This window comes from Sus scrofa, chromosome 1, assembly GCF_000003025.6.
Source record: "Sus scrofa isolate TJ Tabasco breed Duroc chromosome 1, Sscrofa11.1, whole genome shotgun sequence".
Classification (NCBI taxonomy): domain Eukaryota; kingdom Metazoa; phylum Chordata; class Mammalia; order Artiodactyla; family Suidae; genus Sus; species Sus scrofa.
This window is the reverse complement of record NC_010443.5, coordinates 13461118-13483544: the sequence shown is the minus strand read 5'-3', so window position 1 is coordinate 13483544 and position 22427 is coordinate 13461118. Positions and strand designations below refer to the sequence as shown.

The window sequence follows — 22427 nt, the reverse complement described above, 5'->3', positions numbered from 1 at the left end:
AATTTAGACTCTGAATATCAACAATGGATAAAAACTCTGAGGATAAGCAAGGCCTCTGTTCTTGACACAAAGGCCAAAATGTAAATAGTTTATATCTACCTATCTTTGCCAAACATTATGTTGTGAGCTTTATATACAGTTGCATAAACATTAATATCATTTCATCCATTTTTATATTCAACTTCACAGGAATGAACAAACTCAAGGGTATGGTGTCTTAAGAGCACCATCTTGTGGCCTTGTGCTATTTGCATTGTTGAAAATGAATTTGGGGAAAAAGGAAAAACATCAAGCAATCAAGATAAGATTATGATTTTAAGAAATTTCTTTAGGAGTTCCCATCACGGTGCAGCGGAGGCGAATCCAACTAGGAAACATGAGGTTGTGGGTTCGATCCCTAGCCTCACTCAGTGTGTTGGGAATCCGGCATTGCCATGAGCTGTGGTGTGGTTCGCAGATGCCGCGCAGGTCCCGCGTTGCTGTGGCTGTGGCTTAGGCTGGCAGCTGTAGTTCCAATTGAACCCCTAGCCTGGGAACCTCCATATGCCACAAGTGCAGCCCTGAAAAAAGACAAAAAAAAAGATATTACTTTAGTGGGGAAACTGTCACTGTTCTCTCCTATATGTAATCTTTTCTCACTTCGGCTGCGCCCATGGCATGCAGAAGTTCCCAGGCCAGGGATCAAAACCACACCACAGCAGCGACCCAGTTCCCTGTCGCGACAATGCCAGATCCTTAAGCTGCTGCACCACAGGAGAACTCCACATGCAAATGTTTGGACAGATCTTCAAGTTGTATAAACTGGGCTTGATAAACTTCCCAGCTAGAGGACATGGAAATGCCAAACTCTGGGTGTCGGGTAATACTCCAGTGTGCACCTGGGTCAAAGGCAAGCAAGGCTTTAGTGGTAATATGTGATTACATTATTGGCACTAGTGAAGTATGACAATGAGAACACTCACAAAAGCCAATGCCTATGAACTCATTTTTAGTAGAAACACTAGAATATAACATCCACCATACTAAGTGATGACAGAACTACTACAAGAGCTGCCAAACCTGAACTTTCTTCGTTCGAATAAAGGTCTCAATGAAGTAGTGTTGGCTACTAAATGGTTGCTCCATTTAGGGTGGCCAGGAGTGACTCTTGAAAGTACAGACTACCCACTGGCTTGACCAGAGAAACCATGCAAAGGAAGTCACTTTGGACACTAGCTCCCAGCAGAGACCATGTTTGACCAGGGTCAGCTTAAGGGCCCTTCTGAATGTAGTCATGTATTCTTGCCACAACATGAATCACCTACGGAATCTTTTGAGATAAAAGTTATTTAGATTCAATCCATAAAACATATAGGGTCTTCTTGGCTGTCAGAAGACAGAGATTTTAAGCCAGTAGTATGAATTTTTAAAAATATTGTATATATCACAGTCACCATGAAAATCCTAACATCTGTAAGTTATTCATTCTCCCTTCTGTAGCAGACTATTAGTCCATTTTGGTGACCATACTAGTCCCAAACTCACTGGGGTCTGCGAGTGTGAGTTCTTTATTCAGAGACATTCTATATAGCTGTACTTATATTTGTATTGATTCCAGGCCAGGTAATTACACATTTCAGAGTCAGAGAAGACTTGTCCTTAATATTGATTACTATAGCTGATTGAAGGGTGTTGGTCTTTCTCTTGTCCAAGGCTCCTAGAAAGGTGCACCCACTTTGTATCAGTTGTCTATTACTGCATAATAAATCATCCTCAAATTTTGGGGCTTAAGACCATCAACATTTATTACCTGAGGGGGTCCAGAATTTGGGAGAAACTTAGTTGGGTGACTCAGTTTGCACTCAGGCTATCTGCAGGGACAAAAGTTGTGTGAAGACGGGCCTGGAGATGGAGGACCTGCTTTCAAGAAGACTCACAGACTTGGCAATTGGAAAGAAGACTCAGTTCTCCACTTGGCACTTTCCAGAGACCTCAGTTCTTCACAGTGTGGGCCTTCTATAGGCTGCTCACAATGGACTTTCCCCCAGTGGGTGATGAAAGGAACGGAGATAGAAATCATCATGTCTTTTATAACCTAGTTTTGGAAAATACTACATCACTGCTGCTGTATTCTATTAGTCACTTTGACCAAATCTGAGACAGAGGAGATGCCACAAAATTGTAAAAACCAAGAGGCGGGGATCATTGGGGGATACTGTCAAGGCTATTCTATTAAACATTTTGCTGGAGGTTTAGGACAGTACAATATGGCAAGAAAAAGAAATAAAAGGCATATAGATTGTAACAGAAGAAATAAAACTGCATTTCTAGAAAACATAGATCATCTACAGAGAACATCTGCTAACTAATTGAGTTTAGCAAGGTTATAGCATACATGATCAATTACATTTCAATATATTAACAATCAAAAATTAGAAATTAAGGATACCATTTACAGTAACATTAAAATATAAAATACTTGGGAATAGTAGTTCCTGTCATGGCTCAGCAGAAACAAATCTGACTAGCATCTGTGAGGACACGGGTTCAATCCCTCGCCTTGCTCAGTGGGTTAAGGATCCTGCATTACCATGAGCTGTGGTGTAGGTCGCAGGTGCGACTCAGCTGTGCTGCTGTGGCTATGGTGTAGGCCAGTGGCTACAGCTCCAATTTGATCCCTGGCCTGGGAACCTCCATTTATGCCGTGAGTGCAGCCCTAAAAAGACAAGAAAGGAAAAAAAAAAAACTTAGGAATAAATATTACACAATATACGCAAGCCATTAAAAGATAAAACATTGGAAGCTCCCTTGTGGCACAGCGAGTTAAGGACATGGCCCAAGTCACTGCTGTGGCCCAGGTTCAATTCCTTGCCTGGGTGGGAACTTCCACATGCCACAAGTGCAGCCAAAAGTAAATAAATAAACAAACAAATAAATAAACATTGCTAAGAGAAATGTAAATAAATGAAAAAACTACAATGTGCGTAGGTTGGAAAATTCAATGCTGTTAAAATGACAATTCTAACCCAATAGATTAGTAGGTTCATGGCTATCTCAATCAAAATCTCTTTATATATTATTATAGAAATTGATGAGCTAAGTATAAAATTCATGTAGAAATGCAAAGGACCTAGGATAGACAAACTTAGAAGAAAAAATCTATCTTTTGAAATAAAAAAGGACTTACTACTTGATCTCAGACTTCAAGGCAGATAAATCAATTAAACACAATAGAGTCCTGAAATAGCCTCATATTTATGTGAAATTTATATTTGACCAAGATGCAAAGGCATTTCAGTAAAGAAAGGATAGTCTTGTCAACAAGTGGTGCTGGAATAAGTGGACATTCGTTTCACTCCATACCTCCCACTATATTTAAAATTTAACTGCTTTATAGATTTAAATGTGAAATTTAAAACTATAATGCTTCTAGAAGAAAACAAAGGATATATAAATGCCCTTAGAGTAGGCAGATTCAGAGATGTAACACCAAAAGCATGATCCATTAAAGATAAATAATTGGTAATTTACACTCGATCAAAAACAAAAACTCTTCTAAAGACACCAAGAAAATCAAAGACAAGCCACATTCCAATATAGCTCTTGTACCCAGAGTGTATACTCTCAGGTATCAATAATCACACACACACAAATTACCAGACCAAAGGAAATGTATGAAGGCAAGCAACAATGGCAAACACCATTTAGGAGATGCAAATTAAAACCACAATGAGATACTGCTACACACGTATTGGAATGGTTAAAATTAAAGACTATACAAAGCACTGCAAACATGAAGTGGAGCTTCCCATACACTGCTGGCGAGAATGTATGGAAATGCCTTGGTATTTTCTTAAAAACTTAAACATAGACTGACCAGACAATCCAACCATTCCATTATTACCAAGAGAAATGAAAAAGTACCACTTAAAAAGATTCACATACAAATGATTACAGCAACTTCATTTTAACTAGCAACAAACTGGGAGAAAAATCCAAATGTCCAACAAAGGTGAATATGCATATAAACAAACTGGTATATCCAACAGTATATTGCTTATTAAGAAAAAAAGGTGAGTTACTGGTACACATGAAATGGCTGGATCTTAAAGTCATGTTCTATGGAAGTAGTCAGAATACATGGTTCATTTTCAACTCTAGAAAAGGCAGACTAACCCACAGGGCTGGATCAGTGATTTCCTGGACACTAACAGGAGGCATCACAAGTAGGTGGGCAAAAACTGGGGCATGATGGTTAGTTCATTACCTTCATTGTGGAGACGGCTTCGTGCATCCTTATGGAAAAACATCAAATCATAGACTTGAACGTTTTCATCTGTCCATTTTACCTCAATAAAACTCCTTTAAGAGAAACCAGTGTTAATTTTACTGGAGGTTTTCCTCCATTAAACAAGACACACCCAACAAATCATTTGAGATAAACCCTCCACCTGAGGTTTCCTGCTATGATTAAGGACAAAGCCCTTAAGTTCTCTGAGGTCCTGCTGATGAGATGCACTGTGAGGCTCACCCTTAAGTCCTCAAGTCTTCAGTCTGAAATAAAACTTTAGTATCGCCACACCCTTCAGTGAAACCAAAACATATTCAACTTTAGAATTAAGGAATAACAATAAAAACAAGAAAACAAACCTACATCCTTGTCCTAAGCTCCTGTTAAACAAATGCTCCGATTGTAGTCAGGTAACATTCTATTCTGCATACTACTTTTAATCTTTCTAGTATAATTTACATATGTATATTGTCTGTTTAACCCATACAGCTTAACTGGCTTAGTAATGAGTGAACTAATGCTGCAGTATTTCTCAAAGTGTGTTTTATGGTCTTCTTGCATTGAACCATCTTGAGATGCTTATTTCAAGACCCAATTCCACAACTACTAAGATGTTCAGTGAGAATACAGCCTGGTAATCTCACAAGGTCCCAAGTTAAGTAGACAGATAATAAAGATCAACTCAATACCTTCACCCATACCAATGTAACCTCTTTTAGCTTCTTATTTGAGCTGTTTCTAGTGTTAAAATATTTATCTAAACAAAAGATTCGCATTATTTATTAAATTTGAAACACTTTATTTATGTGTATATACAAGAGACATTTATTTTCTTTGACATATAAAAATAAACATTTACAAATGTACAAAATATTAAAACATACAACCTTTACAAATAAGGAAAATACGACTTCATAAAACATTTTGGGAAATACATTGAAAAAGAGGTTAAAGGTGACAAAACATTTAAATTGACAGACATCAGAAGTTGATATTTCAATAGGTATTATTAATTTGGTAAAGCAAATAAAATGTCTCAAATGTTACTAGATGGTAAAAAGATTGGCACTGAAGACTGTAGGTAAAATTACATGGTCTTCCTTTACTATAAAACTGAATCAATTTTATTTTGCCTCTGAATCACAATCATCAAGTAACTATTTTCCCTTTTTCTTAAAATATTTAAATTTTGATATATATTGAGAATTTTGAACTTTTCCCTATTAAAGTGTAAAATATTTTAAGAGGTTGGGCATCTTCTTTTATCAGTTGGGGAAAAAAAACCCATTGATTTCAACATAAAGTTGAAAATCACAATACATTTATTTTTTAAATTAAAACCTAACATTTTCTAACTAACCTGTCATGATCAGTTACAATTGATTTAATAAGAGATCACAATCGTCGTAAATTCTTCTTGCTTTTCTTAGTACCTGGCAGAGGACCCATTTTATAACTGGCTTTTAAAGGCTTGCTATTTGAACAGTCTTCAGAGGTATGATAATCACACAGGCACCTTGTACAATAATCAAATCCACAGCCTTCTCGTTTACAGGTTGCCCGTTGCAAATAGCAATCATATTTTGCTGGTGAATTACAGCGAATGCAGGCTTTGAGGCTTTCATTCTTTTTCAAAGTCTTGGCAACCTAGAGAGAAGAAAATCCACACATTTTAGCAAGGACTGAATGTGATTTAGTCAGTCAAAACAAGGACAGTGCTATGCCCTTCCCAATACGTGTATGAAGCTTTAATGTCAATGCCACACACAACTTAAGGAGCTTATTGTTCAATGGGTAAGAGAATACCACTTGTCAACTGATCCAGTGGCTACTTCCTATTACTACAAATATGTTCTCTTTAATTCACGAATGCTGCTTACACATCAATGCCTGACTTAAATGCCACCTTTTCTGTGAAGACTTCCTGGTATAATTCAGGAGTTGGTTACTCTTTTATTTCTAGTTCTATTTTCTAAAAGCACTTACCACATTATATGGCACTTATCTTTATGTAGCTCTGACAGTGACCACCTTTCCATATCTATCCAGTACCTGGTAAAATTGATCTCCTCTTGCTTAGCTATCGTCCTCATTATTAAAGGCAGTAACTGTGAACTGTAGTATGGAACAGTTATAAGAAACTTCAAAACCAAGGTTTTTCCTTGTTTTCTTAGTGTTTCCAAATTAGATCTCAACATGACTGAACTGTCATAAACAGTGTCAAATGATATCTACTAGTTTTGGCACAGGACATCTCTGTGTACTTCTCTAACTGGATTAATTGAGTTGCAAGTGGTTATCTTACTATAAATCCTTTTAACAATAAACAAAAAATTACCTCAGAGAATTCACTGTGTCGACTAAAGGTAGAACCTTTCTGATCACCTGGATCAGGTAACTTGGTTTGAGTATCTTTTTTAGGGAGAGTCTGGGTTGCTGATTTTTGAACAGATGCTAATGCGGTTCTGAATAAAACATATTCTCTGGTTGAAGCATGTGGTGAAAACTTAATGTTCTTTTCCTAATTAAAAAAAAAAGTTTTAGTAGGTTTAAAAAATATTGTCTTATAGTCTAACAATCAGGCATTTTTGTTCCATTTGTATAAATAAAAGGGTAAATGAGAATATAAAGGATTTATTCCTACATACAATTTCCTTGTATATGCTTAAACACAGCCACTCATAACCATCCAGGTATTTAAAGCCTAAGAACTAAGTTACTGAGATAAACTGCAAATCAGAAATTGTGAGAAAGCACTTTACATGCTCAGTACATATCCCTTAATATACGACTTATAGAGCACTACTGCCAGAAAAGGTCATTCTTCCCACCCACCAACAGATGGCAACAGTCATTTTAAGTGTCACGGAGTGTTATGAATGGATTCAAATAAAATTTCTCATTTACCAGCTAACAGATAAAGAAATTGGATTTGGATAATTTAAGCAATGCTTGTCTAAAGCTACACAACTAGTTAAGTAGTAGCTCCAAAATTTGAACCTAAGTCTGACAATTCCTAGGTCTGAAATTTTATTCATGTATTTATTGATCTTTGTTCTCAGAAACATCTCCAAAGTTACAGGGTATTGTGGAAAGTAAATGAATTCCCTTTCTGCATTAAGAATCTTCAATATGTAGATGATTGATCCTTTATCTGTTAACAGGAAAAACAAAATAATAGCCAAGATTAGCCATAGGGTCAATTCTCACTATCTGGGAATTGAGTAATTTTCCCACTACTTTTGAACATTTTCATTTCTATGGTGAACCCAAGAAATAAATGACTGCAATAAGATCTCATCCCCTTCATCTTTAAATTTTTTTTAATGAGTTACAAATGTAAAGGATTTCCAGATCATCTGTTATCTTTACTATTTACCTCTCCTACTTCTAAAGGTAAAGAGCACTAGCGATTATACTTTAAAATTAAAACAACTGCAAAGACTTACAGTAATTCTTTGTATTGCTTTATTGTATAATTGCAATGCCCCCTTATCATCTTCTAGAATCTTCTTCCAAGTTGTGCTCACTCTAGACACACTGGAAAAACGATTATAAAAGGAACAATTAAAGCAATGCAAAGAGATAGGATGAATATATTCCAGAAACATTTACAGTGCAAAAGAGAAAGGTCTCATGTGCTTTCTCAAACCTGTCAATACATTAGAATTGCCTGAGGCATGCACTTAAGATTTAAGGATGCTCCATGCCTACTCACTAGGGTCTAAAAGATCTAAAAGGGGGCCATGACTCCGTAACTCTTTTAAAAGGGCTCAATGTCAAGTAATTCTAAGTGGATCCAGGATTAAGGACCACTAGCTTTTATGGGGGTTATGTCCATGGCATGTGGAAATTTCCAGGCCCAGGATCAATCCTGAGCCACAGAGTTTCCATTGTGGCTCAGTGGTAACAAACCCAACCCAAATCCGTGAGGATGCAGGTTCGATCCCTGGCCTCACTCAGTGGGTTGGGGATCTGGCATTGCTGAGAGCTGTGGTATAGGTCGCAGATGTGGCTTGGATCCTGAGTTGCTCTGGCTGTGGTGTAGGTCAGCAGCTTCAGCTCCAATTCGACCCCTAACCTGGGAACCTCCGTATGCCATGGGTGTGGTCTTAAAAAAAGACAAAAACAAACGAAACAAAAAAAACCCTGAGCCACAGTAGCAGCCACAAGCCACTGCACTGACAATGCTGGATCCTTAACCCATGTGCCGCAGGAGAACTCCGATATTTCATTTTTCCCATAATATCCACAAATACCAAATAAGCAGCCCTACTGTATAGATGGCACCATTTTGGGTGTTTGGTAACATTATGGACAAATTTCAAAGAACTTGAGGACACACTGCTATTAGTAGAAGTCAATTTAAAAAATCCATTTCGGGAGTTCCCGTTGTGGTGCAGTGGTTAATGAATCTGACTAGGAACCATGAGGTTGCGGGTTCGATCCCTGGCCTCGCTCAGTGGGTTAACAATCCAGCATTGCTGTGAGCTGTGGTGTAGGTTGCAGACGAGGCTTGGATCCCGCGTTGCTATGGCTCTGGCGTAGGCCGGTGGCTACAGCTCCAATTCGACCCCTAGCCTGGGAATCTCCATATGCCACGAGAGAGGCCCTAGAAAACGCAAAAAAAAAAAATCCATTTTGTTTACAAAAATTGTGATGTGGGCTATCCCTCAAGAAGCCAGTCAATTATAAAAATGTTTGGTTTCAGCTATATTTTGTGGACCAGTATAAATTAACACAGTACTTCTAAAAAACTTTTTAAAAAGCCAAAAATGAACCCAGTTAAGTTGGGAGGTAATCTAATCAATAGACTATACATAATCATCTTAATTCTCAGTTATTTTATCCTAACATTTTCTTTGGTGGAATGAGGAATAAATGCTAATTATTGTTTATAAGTTTTCTAAGAAATAGCCATAAATCAGGCCCATTTGTGGGTTTCTATATTTTCACCACTGTCAAATTTAGGAGCCCTACACTTAAGATGGACTACAAAGAATAGAAATTACTTCATACTTTCAAGTGTGACAAAAATCACAACACATATTGGGCCTGTACCCTAGACCTAGTGTGTTTTATAATTAAGCCAAAAAGATGTAGCTTACATATTAGCAATTTCAGAACCAAAAACAATAAAGATCCCAATCTAACAGAAATAGTTATCTAACAACATAAAGATGAAATCTGTAATAACTGTATTAAATGTATACTTTAAAAATTATCTTTCTTTCACCTAAGTGGCACACAGGTAGTACGATATGGGCAACCAAACAAAAAGTCATTACTTCAATTAAACAGCAGAAGTTCCCATTGTGGCCCAGTAGTAAGGAATCTGAACTAGTATCTATGAGAACACGGGTTCGATCCTTGACCTGCTCAGTGGGTTAAGGATCCAGAGTTGCCTTGGGCTTTAGCACAGGTCGAAGACATGGCTTGGATCTGGCATAGGCTGGCAGCTCTGATTAGGGAACTTCCATATGCCACAGGTGCAGCCCTAAAAAGCAAAAAAACGAAACAAAAAATAGTGCAAAGACTACCCTGTTTTTGCATGAGCTGCTGGTGTGGAGCCATCTAACAAGATGTTCTGTTCAATGGATCATACTAATATACTCAAAGCAACAATACTTACTTGATTAAGTCCATATCACTGAGCTGTGTTAAAATATTTGCTAAGAGATGCCTGAGTCCCCTTCGAAAGAGTTCGCTGAGAATATCTACACATTCTAGGCCCATTTTCCTGCCAATTATATTCTGTAGTCTAAAATTTCCACTGGATACAAATTCCTTCAGTTTCTCTCGATCTATTTTAGGATTTCGTTTACAATTTTTTTTTAATGTTGAACAAACAAATTTTGCAAAATGAAGAGCTGGCAGCAAGTTTTTGTTAGGATATTGGTCTGGGCTTTTTATCCGTAGCAGGCAAGGTTGTGGACTGTCACTATAATTTTCCACCAATGTAAGACTACTGTCTTCATGTTCATTGAGGACACTTTGTTGGGAAAATGAAGAGTAGCCACTGTCTTCATAAGGTCCACTGGTCTCCAGTTCTTCTATGTCATTTGAACTATTAAGTGTTTGTTGCACATGTTGATTTTCCTTATTATGCAAGGGCTTGCTTTCAGTTTCAAGCTCTACGATCCTGGAGTTCACGATTGGAGACCTAATATCTGATAACCTTTCATAGTCTTTAATGCAGTCATTATAAGAACCTTCCAAATATGCAGGAGTGTAGGAACTGCATCTTCCACTATCATCAGGTTTTACCGGTTTAACTCCAGAATGAACATGGCTATAGTTAAAATCACACTTCATTTTGACGGAGAGAGTGGAACCTTCTTCTTTACAATCTACAAAAAGAACACAATGTATTTACCTCCAATGGCAAAATTTCTACACATTCCTATTTCTTAAGTTTGGGATAGAGACTTAATTACCTTGCATTCTCTTAGCACTGCATATTGCCTATGCAGCTGTGAAATCATTTCAGTTTAATTATTGACATGTGATAATTAGAAAATACTACTAAAATCTTACAAGTGTATACATCTTATTCTTGAAGGGGTACTTCAGAACAGACTTCTGAATGAATAGAAAATAGTGACAAAAGTGACTATTATTATCTGTGCTTACGGAACAAATAAGGAAATGTGATGCATCAAGGACGGGGTCCGAGGTAAGAGATATCTTTATAGTAATTAAATACTTCTAGAAATATGGTTAAGATAATGGAGAAGGGAAAGTACTAGGGTCAAAATAGTTTTGATAAAAGTAACGAAAAATCTTACATTTAAGCAATTAGCAGTTATTTTAAGTCTTACATTAATCAAGAACTCTACAGGTAGTTTGAAGGACTGAAAAGGTAGTAATTTCACTTAATCATCTACAAGTTAACCATTCTACTGACATTTGGGGCCAGCTATTCTGTTGATGGGGGCTGTCCTGTGCATTGCAGCAACTTTTACCCATCTGATGCCATGAGCAGCCACTACTCCCTAGGCAGGATAATAAAAAATGTCTTCAGTCACCACTTATTGCCAAATACTAGGAGTAGGGGGAAGGCAGTAGGGACAAAATCATCCACATTCCTGAGTTGAGAACCCCTGCTTTTAAAGGATAGTTAGGATTTTGTCAGGCAGTAGAGGCTGGAAAGGACATTCACTGAAGGATAATGTGAACAATGGCACAGTTCTGGGAAGGAATATGGTAGATGGGTTCAAGAAAACTGCTTATCGTTTTTGAAGGCAGAGAATGGATGGTTTGTGCTTCTAATGTACTCCCCATCTACTATACCCCTTGCAAGCCAATCATAAGTAGGTAACAACTTACCCCATAAGTAAACGTAAGCACACTCCATCAATACGTTTAGTCTATGTGAAATACTGGTAATCTGTTCGTAGTAGTTTTACTGTTTATTTCGAGCAGAACCTTTAAGTCAAAGTACTAAACTAACCCTAAAAGGTTTCAACTAAAAGTTCAGGGGCATAAAGTAAATAACCCCCAAATTAACTAACTCTAGAACAAATTATTCTAGAGTTCTCTTCCATTTAGAAGAGCAAAAAATTCCAAGAGATTTTTACTTTTGTCTCAAGTAAAGAGCTAAGTATGATTTACATAAGACCACATTTTATCTGAGAGAATAAAAAAGCCACTTACAAAGACACACCTTTTACTTTGTTCAGTTGCCTGAAGGCAAGAGGCCTAAAACTGTATTTCAGAAAATCTTTTCAAAGGCATTCTTCCTCCGCTATCTTTAGAACTCAGTTACTGGGAGACTATCCTATAGCACCCCTTTCATTCAACACCATTCTTTGAATATGGATAGTTCTTTAAAATTTAGAGCTAATGGTGATTCAACTACCTTACAACTGTTTTAGAAGTTAACAATTTCCAATTTGTTTCCAAACTTGGTTCTTACAACCTTTTGAGATAGGATGGAGAAGCATTATAATTTATAGATAAGAACACTGAATCTTAGCTAAGTAACTTGCCCAATATTTGACAGGAAGTTAAGAGGGACAGATTCTTCTTGACTGTAAATTCAGTGTACCTTCTCTAATTTACCTAGGAAGTGAGATAAAAAAGAGCATTAAAAAAAGTATGAAAGTATAGACTTAGGGACTTTAGGTTATAATTTAATACTATATTATTTACATTGTTGCTCAAATTGTTCCAGCTTTCACCATTGTAAGTTCATGTTCATTTGACATTCCTTACTTCTTAAGCACTAAACAAGATGCTCCAGGTGCATCTTGTATTTTCCCTGTTCCAGTCATAGAATTGGTTATTTCTCCCTGGAACTTTGGTTCCTTTCATTGGTTCCAAAATCTAGATGCTGGTTGCAGATTTAAAGTAGAAAGTTATGTGACATTCTTCTAAAAACTTCATAATACTGCAAAATAAACTGAATAAGCATCACCTTTGTATAAAAGCAAGTTGAAAGCAGACAATAAAAGGCTAACTCCATGTTTCAACAAGTTCAGTGCTTTCTCCTGACTAAGCCAAATATTCCTAAACAATTTGGGAAATATAATCGGTCTGATATTATCCTGGAAGGGAAAAGACATTTCATGACCTTTTGAATCAGATAGATGAGGGTTAAGAGTCTAGTCTTGCCACTTCAACTATCTAATGTTGACAGGGGGTGGAGGAGGAAAGAAACTAGTCAGGGAAGATCTTTTGGAGGTGACATTCTGTGTGGCATATGTAAGTTCCCAAGCTAAAGGCTGAATCGGAGCTACAGCTGCTGGCCTATGCCACAGCCACAGCAATGCAGGATCCAAGCCGAGTCTGCAAACTACACCACAGCTAATAGCAACGCCGGATCCTTAACCCACCAAGCAAGGCCAGGGATCCAACTGGCATCCTCCTGGACACTAGTTGGATTCGTTACTGATGAGCCACAACAGGAACTCCCACATTCTGAGACCTCCTGAAAGCCTTGTGAAAATCCAGAAAGGTGGACACTAGAAGCAAGGACAATTGTTGAGCTTCCAAAGAATCCGAAGGCCTGCAGGGCTGCAACTTAGTGTGCTAAGGGAAGAACTGATTGAAAATTAAGGTTAGAGAGGTACAGAATGCTATATAGGATTTCTAGGATAGACTGGATTTTATTTACTGTATAATAAAGAGCCTTTGAAGGGCTGTAAGTAGATATTTGGTTTACACTAAAAAATGATTGGCAGCTGTGGTGAACTGATTGTAGGAAGGTAGAAGTGGAAGCAGGGAGGCTAGTTAGAAGTACCTACTGGGAGTTCCTGCTGTGGTGCAGTGGCTTAAGAATTCAACTGCAGTGGCTCAGGTCACTGCAGAGGTGTGGGTTTGATCCTTGGCCCAGTGCAGTGAGTTAAGGATCCCGAGCTGCCATAGCTATGGCTCAGATTCAGTCCTTGGGCTGGGAACTTTCATATGCTGTGGGTGCAACTATAAAAAATAGAATAAAGAAGTACTTATCACAAGAGTCCTAAGTGTTGGATACCTGAGACTAGGATGACTGCGATGGAAATGAAGATAATTGGATAGATCTGAGATCTTTTTAGAAGGGTAAAGTCAACAGAGCTTGGTGATATACTCTATTCGATATGGATGCTGGAGGAAATTGGGAGTAAAAACCACCCTGGGGTATTGAGCACACAAGGTTAAAAAAAAAAACAGAACAAAACTGGGCAAGTTAATTCTTAAAGCCTGTTTCCTCATTTAAGAAAATAAAACTGGACTAAACACAAGGCAGAGTCCTTATCACAAATAGTTTAATAAATACATTTCACCATATTATTTCCAAGTCAAACACCTTCATATTCTCTATATTGCAAATCATGAACATTTTAAAAGCAGCAAACTACATTCTACATTCTATACTTTTCCTAGGAATCATACCCAACGTCAAATGAAAATCTTGCGCAGTCTTCTGGCTAGAACATTCAATTAGCCTCTTCCATTTTCTCTAAAATGGAGACATTAATATCTACCTCATGGTAAAGGTTCAAACTGCATTTTTTTAAACCAACTCACAGTCCATTATGAAAATGTAGTATTATAGTTAACTGCACAAAGTTTGACCTTTTATAATTTATCTTTAGAGCTATTCATTGCTAAATAATTAAGTTCTACAATCTCCAATAACTGTAAGATAACCAGCATGTGCCCAAAGTTAGGTATGGCTATTCCTTAAGAATGTAAGAGAGCCCTAAGGCTTGGCCGCCATAAACTGCAAATCAGCCATAATTCCTAAGAGAAAATTTTAGAAAAGTCTACTTTCAGAAGTATTTGAATGCATTAAATATTTTTTTCCATTTCTTCAAATTTGTAAACAGGGGGGGAAAAATCCATGGGACAGCAACATTCTCTTGAGAGGAAAGGTAGTAGAGAACTAGAATTAAACAATCAAAAAAATCCCTTCTGAATGCCACCAGGCTTCAGAATTTTACAGACTTATGAACAGACTTCTAGAAATAGACTTAATCTGTTAAAAATTATTTTTCTTTCTTGAGGCTTCCAGATCCTTTTTCTGAAGAAAGGGGCATCTTTCAGTGATTACTAAATACCCAATATCAAGTGGCTAATTTCTAAAATTCTTTGGTAATTTCTGAGGTAAAATGAATGCATTTGGATCTCTTTCAGAGATAGCAACAAAGAGGATAAAACTAAGTTTATTTGAGTGCCTTCCTTTCCAAGAGTTGAGATAAAAGATTAGCAGTTCAGGAGCACAGGAAAAGAATAACTAATCCTTCAACTCTCAGATCTTCCCAAATTCTTCAAAATCGCCTAAATTTGGACAAACTCACGTTTTTGTATTAAAAAAATGCATTTTTTTCCTCTCTTTTTGACTCCAGGCCTTGAGACTGAGTCATCGGGTAAAACGGAAAAAGGAGAAATTGAACGTTTTTGTTTGGAGGTCCCAACGGAGCCTGGCCCGATGAGGGGGGTCCCTCCATTTGGCGGGAGTAGGTTGGGGGAGACCCTGGAAATCCTGAGGGGTTGGAGGGGTGGCCCTCAGGGCGCGGGCCCTGCGGAGGAGGCGGGAGGTAACAGCGAGCACGATCTCCCGCGCCCGCCAGGAAGACTGAGGTGGCGAAAACCCGGGGGAACCGCCTTCGGACCTGGGGGTGCGGGGCAGACGCGGGAAAGGGGCGCAGCAAGCGGGGGTCGGGCGCCAGGCCTGACCCTGGGGGCCGCCGGCTCGCGGGCCCTGTCAGAGCCTTAGCCCCGCGGTGGGGTGGGGGAGGGGAGAGGGGGCGCATTTGGCGCCCAGGACCGCGGGGTGGAGGTAGGTGGCCCTGCCCAGGGAGAAAGGGCAGCCAGGGAGGCCCCCACCCGCACCTCCCCGGGACTTGGCGCCCAAGGTCGGCGTGCACCGCGGGCCCCAGGCCTCCTCCATCCCGCCTCGGCACATCTGCTTCCCCGCCCGGGACCTTAGCCTTCTTCCTCGTCCCGGGACCCACCGTCGCCACCTGTCCGGAGCCCGGCGAGGGGCTGCATGGCCGGACTCGGGAGGGAGTCAGGTCCGGGTCGCGTGGTTCCCTAGTCTCCCCACCACCGGGCACCCCTCCTTAAAACCAAGCCCCGTTCGCGCCCTCTCCTCTCACCCACCGTCCGAGGGGCGAGGGCGCCCGGCAGCTGTCAGGGCGCTGTAGCTGCAGCGGCAGGAACCGGAGGGCGGCCGTGGGGAACAGCTGCAGGGGCGCCGGCTCATGCCAGTGCAAGTGGGACCTGCCTCAGGTGAGAAGGAGCTGCTACCACTGCGGAGGAGTAGGCGGTCCGCTTCACAGGGCTCTAGCTTCTAAAAGGCGCCAGCTGGTACTTTTAAAATCTTTGAATTTGGTGCCCAAATCCGCAGGGCCCAATGGGGAGCGCCGCTCACACGCGCGCTCCAATGGGAGGAGGGTGGGAGGGGATCCCTTCACCCACGCCCAATTGGAGGGAGCCGAGGCGGGGCCGGGTCGCGAGGCCCAACCTCCTTCCTTCCAGCCGGCCCCGAGCGTCCGGAAAGATGCTGCGGCTGGGGGCGGGGCCGGGGCGGGGCCTCGGAGCGCGGGGTAGGCCTCCCGCGGCCTGCACGTGGAGGTAGCCTACCACGCATGCGCGCTCCCGCCAACCTCCCCTCTGCAGTCTGGTGCACCGGCCTCCTGTGGGTCCGAATTTCATCCTGAAGGCAGCTGCGGCTTCTGTCTGAGGATCTACGATGGGTACAAAGGATAGCCGACTTCCTCTGGTCATCTCACGAGCAGGCGTTTGGTGAGCGGCGACTCCGGTCGTCCGGGAATGCAGACTTTCCGGAAGACGAGCCCTCCCCCCAGCCCTACTTAGCCCGCCTCTCTAGGATTTAGGCGCGCTCCTCTCTCCCTCCTAGTTTCGCCCCTCCCCCTGCTCGGTGCTTTTGCGCAGGCGCTTTTGGCGGGCGGCGGCTGTGGAGTTGGCGGGTCGGCGCTTGCGCGCTGGGGTACCCCGCGGTTCTCTCCTGGGGAACCCAAGGTGTGGGGCCGCGTACCTCCAGGTGCGGTGGGCTGTCTCACCCGCCTGTTGGCGGGAGATCTGAACCTGGGTCTCCCTGGAGCCTTCCGGTGGGCGTGAGGCTAGGACAGAGTTACTTTTTTCATGTAAGCGTATTTATTTGTTTCCAGCCACAGTTCCCCAGCTACCATTATTTTGTTACGGACGTTAAGCTTATTAAATTTATATCTCCAGTACTCTCTTGGGTTTCATTGCTTTTCCTCAAGGGCCGAGCGCCAGAATGAAGGAGTCAATCAATCCATCAGTCATCCTGCCTTGGGAGTTCTAATTCCCACACCCAGGGGCCACAAACTCCTGGCCATGATTGTCTAGTGATGGGGTGAAGGATGAAAGTATTAATTATTAAGTCTTCGATGACAAGTTGTATCATATTTTTGTCATGCTATACTTTCATTGTGCGCTTAAGTGATGGCAGTGCAATCTCGACCTACCTTTGGGTCACAACGCAGTGAAGTCACAGGATGTAAGTCCGAATTCCCGTCTTTTGCAGTTTTCCCTCTTTCGCTTTTCTTCAGCCTTAGGGAGAGTTAATACTTGGCTTGTGGTATGTGAAGCAGGTCTGGGAACCAGATGAATCATGCCAGTGCTGAGTGGATCCTGTCTTTATGTGAAGCTTTTTTTTTTATTTTTTAGATTGTTTCATTAAATTAGTATTTTTCTTGATGGTTTAAATTTTTGGCATCCCTTTAAATTTTGCACCTGAGTCATTTGTCTCTCACTGGAGCCTGGTCCTCGTGCTAGGTTTGGACTTACAGAATTGAAAGGACAAAGTCTTGACTTTTGGGGGGTTTACATTCTAATGGGAAAGAAATTGGCAATTAATTCATTTCATTAAATTAAAGAGGCATATAAAACAATTTAAAAGGGTAGAGAATAGGTATAAGGGGCTTGGTTAAGGACTTTGGGTGGGTGGTCAGAAAGGTTTCTGAGGCTTTGGGCTAAGATCAGAATGTTGAGCTGGTAATGCAGAGACACGAATGTCCTTGGCTTGTTCCAAGGCTGGAAGGAAGTCTAGAGCCTATGGATCGAAAGACTGTAGGAGCTGAGGTCACAGAGGTAGAGGCCAGATCCTGCAGGACTTAAGTTGGTTTACATGTAGAGTTTAGTTTCTTTTCTAGCAGTCCGTAACTGTTGGAGGGATTTTAGCTAGGGAGTGATTTGTTGAATGAATATTAAAACTATGGTTGCTTTTCTATCTACTAGGCACTTTGTAAATGTTAGCCTTTAATTCTCATAATAAACTTAGCATTTGCATTTTTTGATGGTGCTTAAAAGTTTAAATGCATTCCCACAGAAGCACACAGATAGTAAGCAAAAATTCCAACTCCAATCTTTGGGATAAATCCATGTAGTTTCCTTTATGTTATACTGAGAAGTAATAATTGTGGGAAGCCCACTTGTTTATAGTTTTTATAACTTCCCCATTTGACTTTAGAGCTCATCTTTATTCACCTCTTTTATTTTTAGATGTAGAAAAATATATGAAATTGGAGGGTTGGGGAGGTTCTTTTTAAGTTAGTTGAGCACCTATACGATAACCTTTGAATCTTGACCACAGCTTAAAAGGTGTTCATCAGCAGTTATATTTTAAATTTATTTTCAGAAAAGGGCTAAGATATTGGAAAAACTAAAATTACTATTGTAGTATAAGGTAATATAAAGAGCGAAGCATGTTTTATTCTATGTTGGAATAGTTAGTCTTTTTCTTTAGGTTTTTTGTGGGAGGGGGTTGCTCTTTTTGAGAGCCACACCCACGACATGTGGAGGGTCCCAGGCTAGGGGTCTAATCGGAGCTGTTGCTGCTGACCTGCACCACAGCCACAGCAATGCAAGATCCAAGCCGAGTCTTTGACCTACACCACAGCTCATGGCAATGCAGGATCCTTAACCCACTGAGTGAGGCCAGGGATCAAACCTGAAGCCTCATGGTTCCTAGTCGGATTCGTTTCCCCTGCGCCACAACGGGAACTCCTTCTTTAGGTTTTTTAAGTTACTTAATATTTATTTTAATTGCTAGAGCTTGGATTATGTTGAAATATTATTCTTAACTGATAATTAACTTGTTGACTAGGTTCAGGAGCACATGTTAGTTTCATTTTTAGTGAGAAATTGAGAAAGGGCCATTCCCTGTTTTGCTAGAAGTCAGCAGATGCGAATGCCTCTTTCTGCGATCGGTAACAGAATTGTTGAATTTTTAGGTGCTAAATAAGTGCAGAGAGAATTGCCCTTATTCTTTCAGCAAATCCTTATTGCAGGCCTGTAGCGTGCAAGACATTGTGGAGTGTCTGGAAATAACTGGGATGTGGTACCTGCCCCTACTCTCTGGGCCTGCCCCATGATGGACATAGCAGATGCTCAGTAAGAAAAACCTCTGAATAAAAACATCATGAGTACAGGGGGGAGGTGATAAGATGTACAAAACATAGATATAATGGAACACTGGAGTCAAATACATCTAGTTACAGTGGTAATTTAGATAGAACAGAGGAGTTACTTCTGTATGCCAAGATACAGGACAGAGTTTCTCCACCTTGGCACTATTGACATTTTGGGCCAGATAATTCTTTGTTATGGGGCTATTCTGTGCACTGCACTGTGTTTAGCAGCAACCTTAGGCTCTAATTCCCCCTCCAAGTTGTGATAAGTGTCTCCAAATACAGCCAAATGTCCCTTGGGGAGCATGTTTGCCTCTGAATGAACCACTGCTCTTGGGGATGTCTTTTAAGGGAACAGGGAGGAGGGAGACCTTACCTGGCATAAGGAACAAAATGGGGGTGAACTCAAGCGTGGGAGCATTTATCAGGAAAAATTCATTTGATGTGATATAAGGGGGGTGGTGTGTAAAGTAGGCTGATATGAAATGATGCTGGATAGGAGTGTGTTGCATGCACACTTCAGCGTTGGAGTTTTATTTGGGAGAGAGTGGGAACCTATTAAGTTGTTGAGCAGAAGCGAGACAAGATCAGAGCCTTGCGTTTTAGGAAGATGAACCTGGCGGTTATGTGTGTGTGACCTGAATGAGGATGAAGGAAAGAAGTAATTCTGGACCAGAGAAGTGATGAAATCTGTGACCATTAGAGTGTCGAGCAGGAGTTAGCAGTAAACTGCATATGAGGAAAAGAAATGAAAGGTGACTACTGTTTAAACTTGAGAGAGGGACAGTGGTAGTGCCTTTAAAGAAATTGAGATTACTCAAGGAGAAACAAGTTATAGAGGAATATGACAAATTTCATTTTCTAGCTTTGAGTTTCAGTTAACTGATGTCAGAGGCCATTCTGAAATAAGGTTCATTTTTGGTTCTTTCTGAATGGTACACCAGATTTCTATAAAAATACCTTTAAATAGGAGTTCCCGTCGTGGCTCAGTGGTTAACGAGTCTGACTAGGAACTGTGAGGTTGTGGGTTCAATCCCTGGCCTTGCTCAGTGGGTTAAGGATCCGGCGTTGCCATGAGCTGTGGTGTAGGTTGCAGACGTGGCTCAGATCCCTAGTTGCTGTGGCTGTGGTGTAGGCTGGCACCTACAGCTCCGATTCAACCCTTAGCTTGGGAACCTCCATGTGCTAGGGAGCAGCTCAAGAAATGGCATAAGACAAAAAAAAAAAAAAAAACCTTTAAATATAACTGCCTTTTAGACATCTTTTTGGTGCCATGATGTTGGGTCCTGGAGAGACCAGAAGGAAGAATTCACAATTTTGCCCATTAATGACAAAAGTTAATGTGCGAGGTCATTCCACTCCCTGACCCACCCTTTCCCATTTCCTTATTAAGCACACAAACCCGAGACAGGAGTAGACCAGTGAGTTTATTGCCTTGCCATAAGCGTTGTGCTACTGTTGTGGAAAGCACTGAGGAAGAGGAATGAAGAGCAATTAATTCTGCCTAGGGGCTAAGGTGCCCTTTAGGTTGGACCTTGAAATCTGTCTGTGGAGGTGATCTGAGTTTTAGGCGGAGAGGGCAGCTTAAGCCAAGGCATTTGGGAGTGACAGTGCGTGGTTTACAATTAAGATAGCTGTGTAGATGCATTGTGCAAACAGCTACAGAATTCTAAGGCCCTTAAAGTGTTAGATAGAGTCAAACATGGCTAATTAATAGAGAAAGGCAAATCAAAACTACAGGAGGTACCACCACACATCAGTGAGAATGGCCATCATCGAAATGTCTACAAATAATAAATGCTGGAAGAGATGTGGAGAAAAGGGAGCCCTCCTGCATTGGTGGTGGGAATGTAAATTGGTGAAGCCACTGTGGTAAAAATAGAGTTACCATATGGTTCTGCAATCCCACTCTTGGGTATATATCTGGAAAAGACTGTATTTTGAAAAAATACATGCATGTTCCTAGAAGCACAGTTTACAGTAGCCAAGACATGGAAACAATCTAAATATCCATCCACAGAGGAATGGATAAAGAAGATGTAGTACATATATATGATGGAATACTACTCAGCCATAAAAAAGAATGAAATAATGCCCTTTGCAGCAACATGGGTGGAACTAGAGACTCCCATTCTAAGTGAAATAGGTCAGACAGAGACAAATATATGATATCACTTAGATGTGGAATCTAAAAAAATGATACAGATGAACTTATTTATAAAACAAACAGACTCACAGACAGGAAACATCTGTGGTTACCAAAAGCGAAAGATTCAGGAGGAATAAATTAGGAATTTGAAGGTAACAAAAACACACTATATATAAAATAAACAATAAGCATCTACTGTTTAGCACAGGGAACTGTACTCAATATTTTGTAATAACCTATATGGGAAAAGAATCTGAAAAATGTATATATACACATATATCAGCCACTTTGTTATACATCTGAAACTAACACATTATAAATCAACTGTACTTCAATAAATAAACTTTAAAAAGTTAGATGTGGGGTTCCAGTAGGGTTCATGCTAAAATTATGTTGCTCTACCCTTACCTTTTCCTGGGCTCCAGAAACCATATTTGATCATCTAGGAATAACTAATATGGATTAGTGACTGCAGGTGGGAGCCAGTGGTCAGACCAGAATTTGTGGGTTATTCCACATTGTATTCATAATACACCTAGTGACACTGGTCTTAAATTTATGTTGTTAAAACTACCAAAGTATTATGATTTTTCCCTAGTACAGCTCTCACGCTTCCTTTTCTCGTGGGAAGTGAGGCAGTGGAGAGGGAGGGGAGGAGAAGAAGTAAACGCATCGGCTCTCCCTCATTCACAGAATGAGATCCAACATTCGCGACCCTTCACAATCGTAATCCAGCTTTTCTAATGATTACCTGTTAGAAGAGGTAAAGAAAAGTCAGACAGTAATACACTCTTAATATTTAATATCGTGTAGATAGGTCCCTTTCATTCAAAAAAAAAGAAAAAAGAAAAGAAACGAAAATCCCCACAAGTCCTACCCAAGAAGGGATAAATCTGCCAGACTGGCTTGCACAGGGCCTTGCTTGGAGAGTGAATATTGTTGAATGAACATGTCTTGCTGTATTCTTGAGTTGCACAGGTCACTAAAAGCTGTTTTTCTGAAGGTAGAATAGAATGCCTTTCATGAGCAGAACATTACAGGGGAGAGGGATACTCTTCAAGTTGAAACTGATATATTTCATAACCACTGGCCAACTTAAAATTCTAAACTGTCTTTAATGGTT

At 40.4% G+C, this 22427-nt stretch overlaps 1 protein-coding gene across 4 annotated transcripts; it reads right to left on the bottom strand.

Annotated features, from left to right (window-relative positions):
* On the bottom strand, positions 5049-16584 carry FBXO5 (F-box protein 5). 4 transcript variants are annotated; one of them, XM_003121138.4, is made up of 5 exons: positions 15860-16584; positions 9903-10620; positions 7720-7810; positions 6609-6791; positions 5054-5917 (listed from the first exon to the last, which is right to left on the bottom strand). In XM_003121138.4, exons 1-5 carry the CDS (start codon positions 15960-15962, stop codon positions 5666-5668), a joined length of 1347 nt encoding a protein of 448 aa, XP_003121186.1. In that variant the 5' UTR covers positions 15963-16584; the 3' UTR covers positions 5054-5665. The 4 variants fall into 4 exon arrangements, with proteins under 4 accessions (XP_013847935.1, XP_003121186.1, XP_013847934.1 ...); XM_013992480.2 differs by having other exon boundaries at positions 15856-16574; XM_013992479.2 differs by having other exon boundaries at positions 16343-16574.

What these genes read in the sequence shown, in the direction of transcription:
- FBXO5 (XM_003121138.4), bottom strand. Translation starts at nt 15,962, where the DNA reads ATGAGCCGGCGCCCCTGCAGCTGTTCCCCACGGCCGCCCTCCGGTTCC. An exon ending in AAGCAATACAAAGAATTACT is followed by an intron (nt 6,792 to 7,719) that starts GTAAGTCTTTGC and finishes TTTTTTAATTAG; the next exon opens with GAAAAGAACATTAAGTTTTC. An exon ending in GACACAGTGAATTCTCTGAG is followed by an intron (nt 5,918 to 6,608) that starts GTAATTTTTTGT and finishes TCTTCTCTCTAG; the next exon opens with GTTGCCAAGACTTTGAAAAA.